Source organism: Phalacrocorax aristotelis, chromosome 5 (assembly GCF_949628215.1).
Source record: "Phalacrocorax aristotelis chromosome 5, bGulAri2.1, whole genome shotgun sequence".
In the NCBI taxonomy this organism is placed as follows: domain Eukaryota; kingdom Metazoa; phylum Chordata; class Aves; order Suliformes; family Phalacrocoracidae; genus Phalacrocorax; species Phalacrocorax aristotelis.
In genome coordinates, this window is record NC_134280.1 from 19,893,035 (window position 1) to 19,912,003 (window position 18,969).

The 18,969-nt window shown below is 37.7% G+C and overlaps 1 protein-coding gene across 2 annotated transcripts in view; it reads right to left on the reverse strand.

The window, feature by feature from the left end:
• Positions 1–5,872: 5,872 nt before the first annotated feature.
• LOC142057392 (prolyl endopeptidase FAP-like) overlaps positions 5,873–18,969 on the reverse strand; it is a 41,026-nt gene continuing 27,929 nt past the window's right edge. For both annotated transcript variants that reach the window (XM_075093315.1, XM_075093314.1), the window contains 7 exons: positions 17,756–17,950; positions 15,176–15,230; positions 11,849–11,948; positions 8,800–8,864; positions 7,880–7,952; positions 7,543–7,616; positions 5,873–6,215 (listed from right to left, as the gene is read on the reverse strand). In XM_075093315.1, coding sequence (XP_074949416.1) covers positions 6,114–6,215; positions 7,543–7,616; positions 7,880–7,952; positions 8,800–8,864; positions 11,849–11,948; positions 15,176–15,230; positions 17,756–17,950 — 664 coding nt within the window. In that variant the 3' untranslated portion in view covers positions 5,873–6,113. The remainder of the gene's footprint in view (positions 6,216–7,542; positions 7,617–7,879; positions 7,953–8,799; positions 8,865–11,848; positions 11,949–15,175; positions 15,231–17,755; positions 17,951–18,969) is intronic.

An 18,969-nucleotide genomic window follows, 5' to 3' on the forward strand; every position in this document is an offset into this window, starting at 1 on the left:
TATTTTGTTGTCTTTCTCTCAGGATTATTTTTTAATCTACTTTCTATTTAAACTTTATGAGCGTTATATAGGGGATGCAAAACCACAGTTTAAATGTACGCCCAGAACTAAGTATTAGAAGGCACTGCCTCTCCCTGAAGTTGGCCAGCTTTGCGGCTCCTGCGGGAGAAGGCGGGCTGCCCAGCCCTGCAGTACCCCGACGGGACAGCAGATGGTGACCAACGGGCCGTTTAGGCCTTTTTTTACACCAGGACGACACATACACACTTGTTGAAATGGATTGCTAAAGACAATTACCTCACTGCATGTTGAGTTACAGATACATAGCTTTCTAAACAGGCAATACAGAATGTAAAACAATATAATCTCCTCCAGGAAACAGGCAGTTCTTTTCTTTTTGTTTAGCACTGTTTATTTTCTTGTGTCAGATAAAGTTCCTTGTTTACAGTAGGATGACTTCAGAAAAAAATATATGAGACAGAGCAGCTCAGTGCACCTGGTTGGGCAGGTTGTTACACGGGTTATATCATCTAGCAGGTCATCTGGCATCTGGAAGGTGACTGATTATTTGTTTTTCAAGCGATACACAGACAATAAAAAGTACAGGAAAGAAGTGAACTGCCGTCAAGAAACCATGCAACCTTCAGTTGCCATAACCAAGTCTATAGTAATACATATTAAAGAGCACAGCAAACAAGAGTTACCAAACAGAAGTAGAAAACTGTAACGAGTGTGTGAAACGTGTATGTACTCATTTTTTTTTCCTGCCACGTTGTAAAATACAGTAATTAGATGGCACCTTTTGGCAAAAGTCAAGGACAACCTCACTCTCCTCTATATTATAGTTCATATATGAGACAGTACTTCAACTGAGTCAGACTAAGAGACATAACCTCAAAGTGACCTGCCTTCAGGGAAGTTTCATCTTAATGTTTTTCATTGTTCACTTGGGGTCATAAAAAGATCTGTGTCTTGGGTTCACTGTATTTGGAGCTGATCAAAGTTTCCTGCACCATCATCTCAGCACCAGGTAATGGCCACGATTAAGGACAGTGTACGGCACTCACTGGACAAAAAATCTATGGGGAAATTTACTGAAGAGGTAAAATGAGAAACAGAATTCTTACCAGCTGCACACTGAACCTGATGGTATAGCAGTGACAATTCCAGTTGGCATGGCTTTTCAGAAAAATAGGACTAATTTGTTATAACTGGCTAGCATACTCTGAACATCATAATTTTGTAGGATGTTGCTCTCAACTCTTTAACTATTGGTACAAGAAAAAAAAAGAAAAAAAATTTAACTTGTCAAGATTTAAACATTTTAATGATTTAGGTAGTTGCTGGCTTTCAAAAGTAAAAAAGTAAAATCAACCCCAACAAATGCTTTCAAAAAAGTGAATCCCCCACATTTTTCTGTGTATTTCTTCATCACATATTTATTGTTATTATTTTATTATATTATAATCCATTACATATCTAAAGAACGTGGGAGGAAGAAGGACATATCTTGCGGTATGACTACAGACCCACACCCTTTTCCTTCTCTGCACGGAAAGCATTCTCTCCCTAACCTTGCCAACCATGAGTTCAGAGGCTGGGCTGTGCAGCCCGTTTTACTTTCCTATCCTTGCTACATGATCATCAGCCAGAAGAGCCCTGCATTCCCTTTCTGAGAATTAGTGCAACATATATAGGAAGAACATATGTGTAAACACATACATACATAAAACATGCATCATGTTACATACATACATGTATGTGCACATATACGTGACACACACAAATGTGTGCATATGTATGTATACAACGCCATGGCTACACTTCGGAGAGCAAGAACGGCTTTCTGAAACAGAGGGTTAGTTTAGGGTCTCTAAGCCTTTCCACAGCATGCAACTCCATGCTCACTGCCACGGGTGCCACGGGGTTTGTACCTCAGGAAAGAGAGCTATTGTAACTATGCTGTAGCCCACGCTGTCTACTCACATAAATTGGAATCGCTCCATTTGAAGTCAATGGAGCTGCATCAATTTGCGCAAGCAGAAGAGCTGGCCAAGTATGTACTAGTTACTTTACATTCTGAGAAGACAATGTTCATAATTGAAAGTAATACCAAATGCTCTTAGCAAATACTATGAATTATTCAGATTAAATATAGAGCCTTCAAATGACTCTATGGAATGTTCTAAACAGCTGTGCCTTGTAATTGGAACGGACTGGCAAACTGGAAAGTATTGAATGTAGTCTGAATTTGACTTGATATCTGAGTAAAATGAGTACAACACTAAGCGTAATCTGGAGCCTGGCTGGGGTTATACTTTGTTTTCAACTAATGCTGTTTTCTCTTTAGGCCTTTTCTTCTTTGCAGCTGCAGTAATCCTAAGTGAAGCAAAGCATGTAGCTCCACGTTTGAGGTATGAGGATTGCATGTTCATTGATATGTACAACTCACACAGCATGAATGAGGTAGATGATGAAAACAGGTGTTGGGGAATGAATAGTTTGGAGCAGAACCAGTGGTTTTCTACTGTTTATGTACACTTCAGTCCCTAGAATAAAAGCAGGGCTTTTTGTAAAAGCTAAAAAGGATTAATAGTGGAAACTGACTTGTAAACAACTGTGTCTGTGGCTATTTATCAAGGGCCTGTCTGCTTAATTCAGAACAACTACGTCCCATCTTCAGAGGCTTGTATACCTGGTTTATATGACAGATATTTGAAGACTAAGTTTCATTGTCTGAAGTGGTATTTTTGCATATCTGAAGTGTGAGATTCTTATTCAAAATAGAAAAGAAGAGTAGAAAGTGCCCGGCATTTTCTGAAAACTGGATCCTTTAGATCATTTGACAGTGGGAAGCAAAACTTTGAGGATATTAATTCATCAGCCTAGAAAACCTTGTCATAAAAGCTATAATTTCTTAGTTTCATAATAAGTTGTGCCCCAGGGTTGGCTCTTACATACCATATTCTATGTCTGCAGTATAGATATATACACTTTTTATTCATATATAAGGCTAACATATTTTTGTTAGCTTCAGCTTGATTCCTCAGGACAAGCCCTTTCACCTTGAACTATGTTGAAGCTGTTACAGAAGAGCCTATACTGTATGTTAAATTATAAAGAAATCAGGCAAATAGCTGTCCAGTGAATGTTTGTGGTGATGCTTATAACATGGATTGTGACTGTAGACAGCAATGCAAAATGGAAAAATTTGTCTTTCTAGAGAAGAAAAGGCTTGTGGGATCTTATTACTGTATATAAATATCTGAAGGGATGGTGTAAAGAAGGTGGAGCCAGGCTCTTTTCAGTGGTGCCCAGTGACAGAACAAGAGGCAACAGGCACAGTCTGAAACAGAGAAGGTTCTGTCTGAACCTCAGGAAACACTTTTTTACTATGAGGGTGACTGAGCGCTGTCAGAAGTCTTGTGGAGAGTTTGTGGAGGTTGTGGAGCCTCCATCCTTTCAGATATTCAAAAGCTATCTGGACACAGTCCTGGGCTCCTGGCTGTAGGTGGCCCTGCTTGAACAGGGAGGTGGGACAAGATGACCTCCGAAGTTCCCCTCCAACCCCAACCATTCTGTGATTCTGTGATACTGCGATGGTAGGTTTGAAGTGCTCTGCACCATTTCTAATGAATGACCGCAACATTACCTGTTATTAGCACAGGCCAGCAATTTGATGTTGTGTATGTTTTTAAGATGTTTTTTTTTGACACTCACAGCATCCTAGGACTTGTTCCCTCAGGTCATCAAAATACATGGTTGCTCAATCATAAAGCTTTCAGGTTAGACATTATTCCAGCAACTCAGTGTAAATGTCACATTCTGCTGAAGACATATTCCCGTTCTTTGGCAAGAACACTGTCTAAGGCAAATAAATTAACAACATGAAAAACAATGAAAGAAAACTGACAGCAGCATGATGTCCTTATTTTTTTCATGTTTTATCCCCACAGCTGCTTCCTACAAGCCAAGGTAAATGGTGGACAGTTTGGAAGATATGTCCTCTGATTGCCGTAGGAAATTAACAGATATAAGGGAGATTAATAATGAAACAACTAATGCATCCCTTGGGAAGAGGTACCTTCTTATTTTATTTGACACATTTTCCTGAAATGTCCCTTATTCCAAATACTTCCAGAAGCTTCCAACTACAGACCGGTGGGCAGGGTGTGAACAACACATTGCATCACTTTATTACTTATAGTATCTGCAAAGGGCCAATTTATCTGGCCAAATTTTCAGAGCTTATAGGATTTTCAAAAGTATAAATAAAAATAAAGGTGAAGAAATTTAAAGAGAACTCAATGTACTGATATCTATGTGAGAATGACACCATGCTTTTTTCAAAATTGCTCTAGGTTGCCATTGACATATTCAGGTATGTGAAACCTTTAAGCATCTGAGATAAAAGCTTTATTTTTCTCTCTTTCACCACAATTTTGCAATGGTTTCTGTGGTGTTGTATCAATATAAGAAATTGAGAGTTAAATCTCAGTAATTTCAACTGAATTCTATTCCTTATTTGTAAAATAACCACATTACTGAGACTACTGTTGTGTGCAGCAAATGCACATAGGACCATACAATCAACATCTAATTAGCCCCACTTCATGTTATATTTGCTTAATGTTAACTTTCGTAGAGCTATAATTTTTTCCTTTAACCATTACAGCAGTTGAATCTTAATTACATTACCAACAAAAAGCTCATTAACGTCACATAATTGGCAGCGTTTCCAAAAAAACCTGAACTAATTGAGTATTTTCTGAAGAGTTCCCATCAAAGTATAATTTAACCATTACAAACAGCTTGGCAACTACATTTACATAAAGATGTGTCTGAGGAATGTTCTCATGTGTGGAAAATCAGATTTGATATTGCCATTAACAAAACGAAGGAAGCTGTTACATAGCAAATCACTTCCACATTTTAATGATTTTGGCTAAACCCCATGTTTTTGTCAAGAGGGTCAAATGAAACCCCTTGCTTTTCCACAAAGAAGCAGCAACCGATCTCTGACTGAGAGTTAGGAAGCAGCTTGCTTGGTGGGAAGGCTACTCCACAATCTTTCAGGTTATTTTTTTACTCTCACTGGCTAATAGCAGAGATGAGATACTATGTTAGACAGACCACAGTTCTTATGCAGTAGGCTAACTCAGAATATTTTAAACACATTACCAGAGAATCATTTAATCTACAATGGATCTCTTGCCAATTATCTTGTTCATATTATATTATGACAGGACTGATTTAATTACTAATCAAAAGAATACAAGTATTCCAATCATTATTACCCTCTAGCATTTTTAAAAGACTCCCTAAAATAGTTTCACTGGAAACAAAGCAAAGAAAGCCTGCATAATCCTTTGATCCTTCCCCTCCAGTCTGGGATGAATGACATTGAGATTAATTTGAATGTGAGGTGATGATTAGAGATTAAAAACAGCCTAATATGGCTCACATATTCTGAATAGGGGGAGAAAAAACACTGAGATAAAATAGCTATCATGATTTCTGCTTTCATATTTAAACCTGAACACAGAGAGCTTTGCAGAATCAAGGTTTCAGATAAGAGTTGAATAAAATTTGAACACAGCATTCAATATTCTTGATAATTATCCAAACTTCAGCTTTAAATATTGTGTGTTCCTATCCCTGCTTGGATTCTTTCCAAGAAACTGGAAATAAATTTTGAGAAACTGGTTCTTGTTGGGATGCTAATTAGGTACTTGCACTGCTTTCTTTGTCCTTTCCTATTCTACAGTTGTAGTTAACAAACGCAAGCATATTCATCTGGCAGTGTGCCTTTGCAATGGACCACCTATCTTTGGATTGCAGAATGTTAAGTTTAAGCAAGACAGCAATAAATGCACATGGCGTTTTACATTCTGATTTTATTTTTTTTTTATCAAACAGGTGTTAAACGTGCCAAAACATGTATTTGCATAACATTTGCTCATATACAATGTCAAAAGTGGATGTAAACATCAAGTTTAAAACTTCAAAGTTCCTGTTATCAATTCACCTGCAAACTGTAAAACCTGGGCACTGTTATCATTGCGTTCTCCCAGAGATGTACCAGATACCTTAGCACCCTCTGAATACCCTACTTATTCTGACATAGAAAAACACTGTTTGAGGAAGTGGGTCATATGTGTGTAGAGGTGTTTGCGGGAAAGGCCTGGAATTCCATGGTTCTGGTCAGTATACCACTGAAAAAGAAAAAGAAAAGCCATAAAACCCCTATGTTATATTTTCAATTCTGCAATAGTTAATGCAAGAACTTTACTTTATTACCATATAGAAGAAGGTGGATGCTTCAAGAAAACAGAGGGACTTTTTTTTTTTCATCAGTTTCCAGTATATTCACATTCTTGCTGAAAAAAGTTTCTAAACCTTCTGTAATCTAGTAGTAAGCATTACTGCCTCAATAGTAACAAATGAGTTGTTTCAAGTAAGGCAAAAGAGCTTTGAGATGCCCTTAGGGATGAAATGCCCTTGACCTGCTGCATGGCCTTGGCAATAGGGGTCACAGTCTTGCTTAGGATTACTGGGCTCTAAGCAACAAGCTTTCAGTTCAATGTTGTGGAATTCTATTCAAAACATCCTGCATTAGAGCAGGGCCATGAATATTATGAATGGTGTACTGCAAATAAAATACACATATGAATTATGCTAACTCTTAGAAATAACTGACATTCCTCCATAGCAGAACTAGAACAACTACAACTGCATACAGTATTCCAGATACTTGAGGAATAACCCAGGTTTGCTAAATATCAATGAAGGAGGCAGAAAATGTGGAATACACAAAAGGGCCTACAAACCCCAAGTACAGGGACCCCCCTGTACGATCCGTTTTTGCAGAGTTCATGGCCCTGGGAAAGTGGGCTGAGGCAGAAAGCCAGTACGTTTGATAGCAAGCAAACACTTTGGTCATTAGCCCTGTGAAAAAAGGTGCAGAAGCAGAGCTTAGTGTGTAATTCAGAACTACTTTTCCCCTGTTTGTTCCTCTTGTGTTTCTCTCTTTGCCTGCACCTGCTACCCCAAGCAAGTTTTGTGCGGAACTTTGTTTTTTTTCTGATCCTGGTTATGCTCTTGGATTCCTTATACCCTTTTTCTTGTTTTGTCTCATGCCTGTGGCAGGCATGTCCAGTTCAAGATAGAATCCATCAGAACCAGTGATGGTTTTGGCCCCAGAAACCAGTTCCTTCATCTTGTCTTTTACTAGCTATCAGCAAATTTTGTAAGGAGGCTGGATCCTCATTCTTCTCCCTGACTCATTTTAAAAGCCTCTAAGTTACCCTTGACAAGAGAGAAATCCTGCTAGCATCCAAAGGGCAAGAGAAAAAAAAAAAAGAGCAGGCAAATCCTTTGAGGAAGAAATTGTTTATGAATAGTAACAAATGTACTAGCAATTGCCAGATGTTGAAGCATGTTCAGTTAAACTGAGTTCTTAACAATATTGCCAAATATCAGATAAGCTTATTGATAAAGCTACAAACCACTGTTCAAAATGAAAAATAGTCTGTTATTTACCATTGCCTGGAAATCCACCTGTGCATTAACCAGAGCTTTTGCGATTTGTGCTGAGTTCTGAAAATGTACATTATCTGAAAAAGGAAAAAAAGAGATTGGCTGTTGAAACCTGTAAATACTACAAAGCATGAAGTTATAGTGCATTAAGTTGTGTCCACTAATTATCAAGTGATACAGTTGACATTACTAAGAACGAGTAAGCATCTTATAATATGTCATATGGCAATCTACCAAAGATCTGAGTACTGACCCTAATCAAAGGCATAGAAAGATGCTTAATGTTTTTCAAACAAAGTGATTCTGGCTCTGTATTTGTACTGCCATTTGCAAACCTCACCATCTGCTGTTCCATGGATGAGAAGATACTCTACGTTTTGGAAATTCTTTGCTCTTGCCATCACAGTTGAATTCTGTTGAGAGGAAAAATGAACAGTTCAGCAGCTTCAATTTAAACCACTCAGTCACAGAGCTGAAAGGCTTTCATTACCTAGTAGAACAACAATCAAACAGTTGGACTGGCATAAAAATGACAGCAGTGACTTCATATAATTAATATCATATAATAGAAGCCATATATATTTAGCGCCTTTTCTAAGGACCAGTTTACGAGAAGCACAGAACTTGCCATGTGTCACTCCCTAAGCACTATAATTCCTGGCTACCCAGACAGCTCTACCATGGCAGTTTGGCATTGAGCATATCTGTTCATTGAGTTGTGATGGAGAAGAGGTACTGAGAATATGATCTAAAATCTTTATTAGGAGTCTTTCCACTAACTTTTTGGGGCATTAATTCACACCTCTCTGTATCCAGAGCTGGGATGTGTAGTGCTAGAGGAAGCTATCGACTTCCTATCAATGTGAAGAAAAGAAGAAAGGCAACTTGTTCTAGGTAGGGGAAGCTGTTCTGACCACTTAGTATGCTTATATTATTATCAGAGATCTAATTTGCATGAAGCACTTTACAAACCACAGCTAACAGTACCAAACAAAACCTTATAAACATCAACATTTCAACCTCTCTCATGTGAGTTCTTTCCTAGGCTAATGGTTTGCCCTGGCAGAACTGTTTGACTTGTCCAAGTGATAGGATCCTTCAATTCAGCATATTTAGGATTGATAAATACAAAGCCAGGTAACTATGGCGATATGAATTTCACAGCAGAGCTGTGGGTCATTTTCTTTCTTCACAGTTCTACTTGTCCATGGAAGTGCAATTCAAGTTTAAGGCAGATCAACACAGAAAGAGAATTCTCACCTTGTAATGCTCAAGATTATCAGACTCTACAGGAAGACCCATAAATCGTTCTGTGTAGATAGATGCTGCAATATTAAAGAAGAAAAAAGCTATAGATAAAGAATGTACAGATATTTTTGTGCCTCCATTGTCATGTAGCAAATTAAATATTGTTTAAGTCTATCTGTTCTGCTTGATTTCCTCATAATACACCAGATTTAAACATATTTTTAAAAATCAACTATGAAGGTTAATTAATAAATGTCTACCAAACCATCCTTGCAGAAACAGTGGTTTGATAGTCATCTGTGGAACCAACAGAAGGTTTTGTGGAGAAAGGTACTTAGCTGATACTGCTTTATGCTATTGGGTTGAACTCCAGAAGCCAGTTGAATGAGCCAATGAGCCAATAAAGGTCCAAGGTGGAAAGGTGACACAGACTATTTTTGACACCTTAAAAAGAGAAGTTGAGCAGAATTCCGACCTGGGATGCATATGTGCATATACAGTAAATACGGATATATATGTTGTCCTTTTCCTGTTGAATGGGATATATGCAGCAGTTAGGGGGAACAGCAAATTATACAGGCTTGCACTGAAAAAGTGGTGCAATTGCTGTTCAGGTCTCTGTTCAATTCTTTTTTCTAACTACAACAAAGACTGTTATCAGACTTGACAAAACAAATGTGAATAACTGAAGAGTATCTATCACTAAGAAATCAGTAGGAACAGCTATCTTCGAGCTGCTTGGGTATTTGTAATTTAACTAAGAGCTGTTATGAAAATTTGTGGAAAACTGACACAGCAGCTGTCACTACCAGAACATTACTTACTTTATGACCTTGCCTTGAAAGAGAATCTGACACATATTGAGCAGTCAAGCTGCAGTATTACAAGAATTTTATTTATTTAGTGGATCAGGGTTTTCTGACAAAGAAGAGCTGGCATATTTCCCTCCCATAACAGAGATGATGGTCATTGTAATCAGTAAGGATTGGGACTGTCTATGTTGTTGTCCAGTTTGGTACACCGCATTAGAATAATTTTGTTAAAAAGCAGAAACGACAATCCTCCCAGGGAAGGAAAATGACTCAACGTACTCATGTTCCCATGGTTTATCCTTTACATATGTTACGTCTGAGTGCTAAAGATATGAACTATGTCTCCCAGATCAGCCAATTAAGGCTCCTGCAGATAATTTGTAATAAATTAAGTACCAAAAAGATCTAAGTAGCCTCTCTTTTATCAAAATCCTTTATCATTCAATGAAAACAGAAAATGTGCAATATCTGTTGTCAACACAGTGTCAAACAACCATATTGGGCTTAAGTTTTCAATAAAATAGACTCTTTCTGAATGGCTGGCATTTCTACAGTATTCTGAGCCAAATTCTCCACTCTCTTCTACCAGTACAGCTACAACAAGTCCACAGAGGTCAGCAGAATTGCATTAAAATGACTAAGTGGAAGATTCAGCCTGTCAATTACTGAGGAAGAAAAAGGAGATAAATTGTGAATTTTAATAAAAGTCACAGAACTAATGCTTTTAACTATACACTGTCCCTGAATGCTGTTTCCCTTGCCATCTTTTAACTGTTCAGCTGTTATTAGCTCTGACACAAAATGGAGGTGAGTGGGAGGATTTCAGAGAAAAGATTATGCTCCAGATTCTATTCTGTGCATCTAAAAGAGGGCGGGACAGAATTTACAAGCTCTAGAGGCCAGTACGGCCCCTACATGCTGATACTAAGAGACTCAAATATGTAGCATCCTGTAGTTTTGACCCTAATGCAGTGCACCCTGATGTTACCATGATCTGTTTGCCAAAACTTATGACTCATGACTTCCTTCTGTTTCCTTCCTTCCTCAGTGAAGGTACATTTGCCTGTTTGGATTTTACAGTGTGTTTTTAGTAAGATTCTTTAACTCCCTCATGAAAATTTAGCTAAAGTAAAGATTGCGATGGTGCAGTTAAGTTAATTTACTAGTTAATATACTTTAGCTTAAAAACTTATTTTTTTTAATGCTTGGACAAATGTTTATAACTCTTATTGAAGGACTTTTACAAAAATAGTGCTTTATACCTGCATTCTGGAAATAATCTTGCAATCATGAGTGAAAATGTCCTTAAAAATCTTGGTGCCAGTGAAAACATGAAGACTATGCTTCCTGTGTCATACAAATGTTTTCCTCTTTGTTTGTAAAACACTATAAATACAAGGAATGTCTGTGCTAGCAGTCAGGGAAGGAATCTTTCCCATTTAACCAAAAAATTTTCTCATAACCAAGACTTCTTAGCAAACGACCATATGCTAAGTAAATGTGTTCAAAGTGCTACATTTTGCTCATTGAAAACATGCACGCCATGATTCTTTTTTACACTAAGGTTTCTTTACACCATGCACGTAAGAATGAGTATGTGCCTACTTTATTCACCCGGTAAGGCCCTGGGAGTATACTCCTGGAGTTGTTTCCTCTGAACAGTTTGGAGCCTAAGTCAATAAACATAAATAATAATATGTCTCACAACAACACAGGAGGTGTGGCTAAGAAATATCTAAAGGGAAAATTTTTTAATTAAAAAATTATATCAGACATAACTGACTCCCTCTTTTTTCCACTGCTTTCAAGAAATAACTTTGCAATCATTGGAGATACTGATTCCTGACAGAGATCATCTGCAGTATCTGAAGTTGAAGTGCACTGTGATGCCATTACTGGCAGAAAAATAATTTCAGCTCTTCTGAATCCAGTGATACTGTTTTAACAAGATTTTTAGGGAGATAGCAGTTTACCAAGAGGGCTTTACACACTTACTGTTACAGATGTGCATATAGAATTACCTGGGTGTACCTTCTCCTGTGTGACAGTCTCTTCCAAACTGCCAGTTGCTGTTGCAGTTATTTTCAGCACGGAAAACATTTAAACTTAAGGTCTTAAGAGTTTTATGTCTAGGTAATTGCAATGTCTTTAAGTTTCATATTGCCAGTCTCCTGCAATGATTTCATTTAGAAAGATATTAAATGCTACATCTTGCTTTCCAAGTCAGTATTTATGACAAGTTTCCATACCGTAATATTCCCAGCTGGAAACAGGAGCCACAGCCATTCCACATTTAAATACTCCACTGCCAGATCCAAGTGCCAAAGAAGTTACGTATCCACCATAGGACTACGGAGGAATCACAGACAGTTTAAAATTGTTGGTGAAGTATCATTTTGTTTTCTGAATCAAATGCCTAAGTAAATATTTTACTTTAAATGTGTGGAAGACAAAGCAACAAACACTTTTATTTTTAAAATTTATTTATTTCAAATGGATCTGATGTGATTTCTTTTGAGATTAGACGATTCTATTGAATCACTTCTTTTCTGCTACTTCTTCAATGCTTATCACAGGATACTGCTCTTATCACCACTTAGAATCATGGAAAAATTTAAGTTGGCAGGGTCCTTCAAGGTAATCTAATGCAACCTCTATCTCAAAACAGGGCTAACTTCAGATTTAAATGAGGTCGATCAGATTCACATCCACAGTACACAGCCTCTCTACTCAATCTGTTTCAATGCTGACCACTGTCGTTAAAATTTTTTCCTAAAAACTAAACAGAACTTCCCTTGTGGCAACTTCTGTTCCTTGCCTCTCATCCTTTCAGTGTGCACCACCAAGAAGAGTTACAGGTTTTTCCCTTCCTTAGCAAATACCTAGCTTTTGCTAATGACTGGTATATTGAACCAACCCCATCATCAGTACTAATAGGCTCAGCTACTTGAGAACTTGAGGTTGGAGCAACTCCTCCCTATTGCCTGCCATTGTTCCTGTTATTTTCTGGTCTGATTCTTCAAACTGGGACCCAGCAAGGAAGAATAAGTTCCTAATTGGAAATTAGGTAAAGAAGTAAGTAAGCCTGCGTATCAGCATAGATCTGTGCAACTGTGTGGGGCTAGTTGCTGAGACAGGAAAATAAAAAGCATTTGGTTTGGCTGTCCACAGGATGTGAAAATGGGGTTGGAAAATACTTGTATAAGGTCCTTGGGAAATAATGGGTTACTGTTTACTTTGGAATGGAGGGAGGGACAAAAATATGGGGTGTTTCAGGAAGAATTCTGAAGATTATCAGCCTCATCAGTAGCATATGAAAACTAAGGGAAATAAGCAAAATTATTAAATATTTTTTTCCACTAAAGTAAGTTAGTCCCTCCCTCCTGTTGACATTCCAACTTGAAATGACAGCTGATGAAAATAATAATTTGTACAATTTTTCCAGCTCATTTGATTGGCTTATTTGATCTTTTAAAAAATCAGTCCACAAGGCTGAAAAGTAAAGGATTAGGATCAGGCAGATAAATCTATGCACTGTAAAATGCAGACAGAGTTCAAAACCTGAATTGCTTTAGAGGTTATTTAAGAGCTTTTGCCATCGAGAAGAGTTTGGTGAGTCTAAAAGTATGATGAGCTACATAGTTCATGCATAGCTGCCAAGCTGCAGGCTATAAATAAGGAGACACCTTTCAAGTCCTTTGAAAAGTTATGGACCAGTAAATGGTATAATGAATAGAAAAAAATGGAAAAAAAATTACAGGTTTGGCAATAGTGCTGTTATTTGAATATTATGTCCACTACTGGGATACAATGCTTTAGATGTGTGAAATCTCTTAACTGATTTGGGAAACACTGTGGTGAAATAAAATATGATGTGATTAAAAAAATAAACTGTTTTCATGTGGCCTTAACTTACTTAATGTCACTTTAGAATTATGCATTTTTAAGGGTCTGTGTCACTTAATTTCACCATATGGCACCCCATTTTATCCTGGTGTTATAGCAGTGTCTGACCAAAGTAATTTAAATATTAGTTGGTAGAAGCTTCATAGAAAGATTTTAGCAACCCTGCTCATGTGCTATCTAAGATCAGTCAACTTCTATAGTTACACTTGAACTGAAACTTACAAGATCCATCCTCTAGTGGGTTCTGGGCAAGCCTCTTACAATGAAACTGGGCCAACAAAAACAAACAAACAAACAAAAAACAGCAAAAAAAAAAACCCCAAACAAACAGTGACAGATCAGAAGAATTCTCCTGGCAAAGACAGGAAGTTAAAGAGAATGAAATAAAAGGTCTTTCTAAATGACAATCAGAGAAAAATGAACATGCATAAAGAGAAAAATATTGGAAAAATGTTAATGAGTGGCTAACATACCAGTTTATTCTGTAAGCTTTTTTAGTTAGTGCTGCCTGTTACTTTTGGACAGCTGATACTGATATACTCAGAGAAGTAAGGGTGGCTAACATAGGTCTTGCCTCCAACCCCTTTTAGCATTCCTTACAGTACTGTTCCTAATCCATGAGACCCTCAGGTGTTGCTGATCAGCTTGTTCTCCTGCACAGAATAAATTATCTTAGACTGAAGGTGGGTAGGAGGCAGGGCTCCCGTTCTGTCTATTCATTCTTGAGCTAGCTATTCATGATGACCATAAGCAATTGAGTCAGATGGCCTAAACATCTTAAAAATTTCTGTAAAGGGGCTGTGTGGCTTTTGTGCTGCCACTGAAGTTGGCTTCAGCTCTTCTAGAACTCCACTAATAGGTCTGCATCTCATTTCCATTAATGGTCCTAGTTTGAAGCTGACAGCCCAGGAAAAAGATCCCCAACTATTCCAATAATTTATTTTTCTCCTATTAGAATGCAATGCTATCCTAAAATTTGTACTCGAGGTATGCTATTCTATTTCTCAGTGCCTAAGTGTAGTGGAATCTGGCCATTTAATAATGAAGGCTTGCAATACATCTGGCAATAAAAGGTTCTGGGAAGTGTTACAAAGCAGTGCATGAAAAAAACAAAGATAAATACACTAGCTAATTATTCGGAATGACTCCTATACTGTCCAATTTTTCCACTTCTTGGTGAAGCTGTCAATGCTGTACAGCTCTCAGACCCAGATTCACCCCTACTGACCATTTCAATGTCAGCCAAGTATACAGTGATTCCGAATGATGCAAGGGTCACATTTTCCAATGAGAGGTATTCATAGGACTTTACTCATTATTTTAATCTCAGATCAGAAAGGACAATACTTGAATTTTGACACCATGCCATTAAGTCCCTAAGTTAAAAGTATAGCCAGTAAAACCATCTCTATTTTGCTTAACTTAAAGTCCAATCAATGTATTAGACATAAGCTTTTCAAAATTCCCTCTTGAGCTGCTGGAGATCCCTTTTTGGGGGCTTGCACTGTTGCAATTGCATGTATGAGGCATCAACAGGAACTATTGCCTTTGGCAATACCATCAAACACTGGTAGAGGAAGCTATACAGATTTAGGACAGAATAAGGAAGAATTAAAAAAATTGTACTGCAGGATTATTTAAAGATAGATACAAAACCCCCAGACACTTACCCAGCCCCATATTGCTATTCGTTTCTCATCAATAAAACCCATTTCTATAAATTTCCTGTGGAAAATAAAATCACAGAAATAAATGCATTGTTTCAAAAGATTGCTAATACTATAACAAATTAGCAAAAAACAGTTTTTCTTGCACTTTTTTCCACACAACCCACCAATTTCAGCAAATTGTCAATCAGCACAGCATGTCTGATTTCTACAAAGCATCTATTACTCAATTAGTAGGTATTTCAGAGCAAAAGGAAGAATTTTCCTTGAAAGAATAAAAAATGCTTTCTTCATAATAATTTTTGTTCCAGTGGATGAGGACTCTACCCAACTGGCTTCTTGGCAGAAAAAAGTTATTTTTTCTTATACTTAGAAACCACCTGGATATTTAGTCCAGACTAGATTAAACATCATACATTATACTCATGTTAAACATGAGCATATATATATATGCATACGCATATACACAGACATACACTCACACACATGCAGAGAAATAAGTTCAGAAAGTGTACTGCTACTAATAACCACACTTCATTTCCCATAGCTCTACCTCACCACAGGCTATTGCTGTTTTCATCATTTTAATGCCAAAGGTGCTGGATTACCATTAACATTCAGACCTTTTTCTGCAAGATGCTCAACACACTCGTCTTACAACAAGTTGATACTCTCATCTCTCAAGAGAGGTACCAACCTCTGAGATTAGGGATTCCCCGGAGCAATAAGCTTTCTTTTTTATCTGCCTGAAAAGTGAAGAGCACATACTGCTACTATAATAAAAAATAATAATGAGGAAAACATCTTCTAATACTCCAAGTACGTGTGAAAGGTGCAATGCGTGAAAGGTGCACCTTGTTTATGCACTCTGTAGTCAAATAGTCAAAGTCTGAAGGCTCTATTTCCAGAGCTGTATTAGCAACAGCAAAGAAGGCAAAAGACCACAAAGATTCAAGAGTGAAGATAAACAAAATAGGTTCAGATACATCCCAGGACACATAGCAGCAGCTGCTAGCCTTATTTTACTAGGACAAGCACGACTGACTGACAACACCCAAAATGCAGGGTACTATCTGGGTGGGACAAAGTTAGAAAAGCCAAAAAATTATTCAGCTTTATTATATTCCTGTCTTAATCGCTGGCGTTCTTCCTACAGTAGAAGCCCCTCCAAGAACTTCCCACTGGAGTATAGGATCCTCTCTAAAAATCAGGCATCTTAAACCACATGTTAGGTCAGGAAGATGGAATGCAATACATTTAACTGAAAAAAAATTTAGTCAAGGTGCTGACAGAAAACTGGGAAGTGTGAAGTGTGAGGTAATTTCTTCACAGCCTGTCTCAGCAGATTTTGAAACTGCAGAATCAGTTTAAGTTCCCTCTGTCTCTGACATTTTATGTCTGAGTGATGATTCAGAGTAATAAAAAAGCATTCTCTCCCTTGTGATAAAATAAGCCCTTGCTGCTAAAAGTTTCAAGAAGGAAAATCAGATAATAGATTAATAGAAAAACCTGACATGATATACAGCTATTCTGTTTCGTTTATCACTGAAAAGGATAACGGTGTGTTTATATCATTGAGGAGGAAATTAATTATCACAAAGCAGAAAAAGGAACAGATACCCTCCTTGCACACACTTGTAAATACAGGTAGTGTTCTCAAACAAGAGAGAAAGCAGTGGAAACCTGCACTGCTACATCCAATTTCTAGCTGAGCTACTCAAAGTTATGTCTGTTACAGGGGGAAAGTGAGTATTTACTATTGCACCTGGAAATCTGTCTGTGCTCTCATGGGCCAAATTCCAGAACAAAGGCTAGACTAATTTCCTTATTCCTGCCTTGCACTCATCTCCGTGGTGATCAGACTAACGCTTCTTTAAATGCTCACTTCATCAGTGCTACTGCAGCTGTAAGCTTAACAGACTGCCTTTCTTTACAAAACCTCAGCTTTAACTCCCTCCCAAAACCTCTGCTTAGGGAATTATTTTCCCTTGGAATACTTTAAGTGTTTTGATGCAAAGGAGCAACCATTGGGGAACAACTACCAGAGGACCTCAGACACTTTCTGTTGTTCATAACTATCCTAAAATTGCATGGAAAGCAACTTTATGACTAATGGACCTCTAAAAGGCTTGTGTCAGGATTTAGTTTTGCTACAAACTTCACATTTGACCTTTAGCTAATCACTCTGGTACATCAGCATGGTTCTTTGGCTAATCACTTTGGTCACTGAGGTAAGTTTCTCCTACAGGGAAAATTTCAAAATAATGGATAATACATTGGCTTACCTCTCACCACTGATGCTTGTAGTTCCTTAGGTCTAGGACTGAAGCCTCTGATGATGCTTTTATAAAATGGAAGTGGTGAGGTCCAAATGTGGACTTAGTAGTATATGGACTTAATGTACCACACTAAACCTCACTGACATCAAGCACCTCAGTAATATTGTATTTCTACAAGTCGTCTTATTTCCTGGAGACCTTGGGTCTCCAGAAGAAAGGCTGAGAAATATATTTAATATTTTTTTCACATTAGTTCTTGTAGGTATGTAAATACAACAGTTATACAGGGGGATATTCCACTTACTTCACTGCTGAGATTTGGTCTTCAACTTCATAGACTCCTAGTCTTCGATATACCGCATGCAAAATCTTGTCACCTTGATAAGCTGTCCCTCTGCCATCCACTAGAGCAACAATAATTCCCTCTTTGCTTGCAAGATAGGTTATCCAGCTAATGCTAAAAGTTTCCTTTACATTCTGACTGCAGGGTCCTCCGTACCTGATGATGAAAATTCACATATTTTCAACTCATAAATTTACAAATTGTTACCGGATACTGGACTATAGCTATAGGTACTTCTTACATTTTCTCCACAAGTATTTTCGTATATGGCTATGATTCAGAGAGTGCAGAAGGCAAACAGTTCAACAATCATTTTCATGTATTTGTGAGATTTTTCTATCTAAAATCCATTTTAATCCTTTATGTCTTATGCCTAAGGCAAATCATTAGTTTTAGATCAGACTGAAGGGTGCAGCACCAGGTACTTGTCCTAAGGGGAATCCTTAGAAGAATCATGGCTCAAACACTAAATTCCTTCCTCTCTCCAAATTCCTCAGCCCTTTTTGATGCTTTTCTGCTTTTCTGCATTTGATCTCCACATGCAGTCAGCAATGCCAAAGAAAACAGGAGAAAAAAAGTACAGCCTCTTACACTTTCTGGCCACCCCCAGACTTTCTTTGTTTCAGTAGGGAATATGTGCTGTTGGAGCTGTGGGCAGAACACACCCCACATAGTTGAGCAATACAGAGAGGCACTCCTCATGAGAATGGCCTAATGCAAATCACATATTTGACCTTAAGGACATGACTGACTTAATCTTCTACTCTGAAGTTCATTTGAACATACTTGGCATTCTTGGACCTTTGGATCATCACGGGTTAATAAAAAATGATGTAAGGTTTATTACACCCACTCAGCTCTCCTTTCTGCCTCTCATTTTTTTGCACCACTGCAATTTTTGTTGCCTCTTCTGCCTGCAATAAATTCAATTAATGCCAAATGCTCTTTAGAAGGAACATTTGAGCGAAGAAGATGATCCACATGGTTTAAGGGTGCTTGGGTTTTTTTCTTAAAAAATGAAGCAGGCTCTGGTATTTTTCATATTAGCAAAGCTGAAATCAATAATTTCAGACTGCCTCCTGACAAAAACCCACCACAACAACAAAAAAAACCAACCCAGAAATAAGTGGTTTTGCTTTTGCTGCATAAAATGTTGCAAATATCTGAGGTTTTGT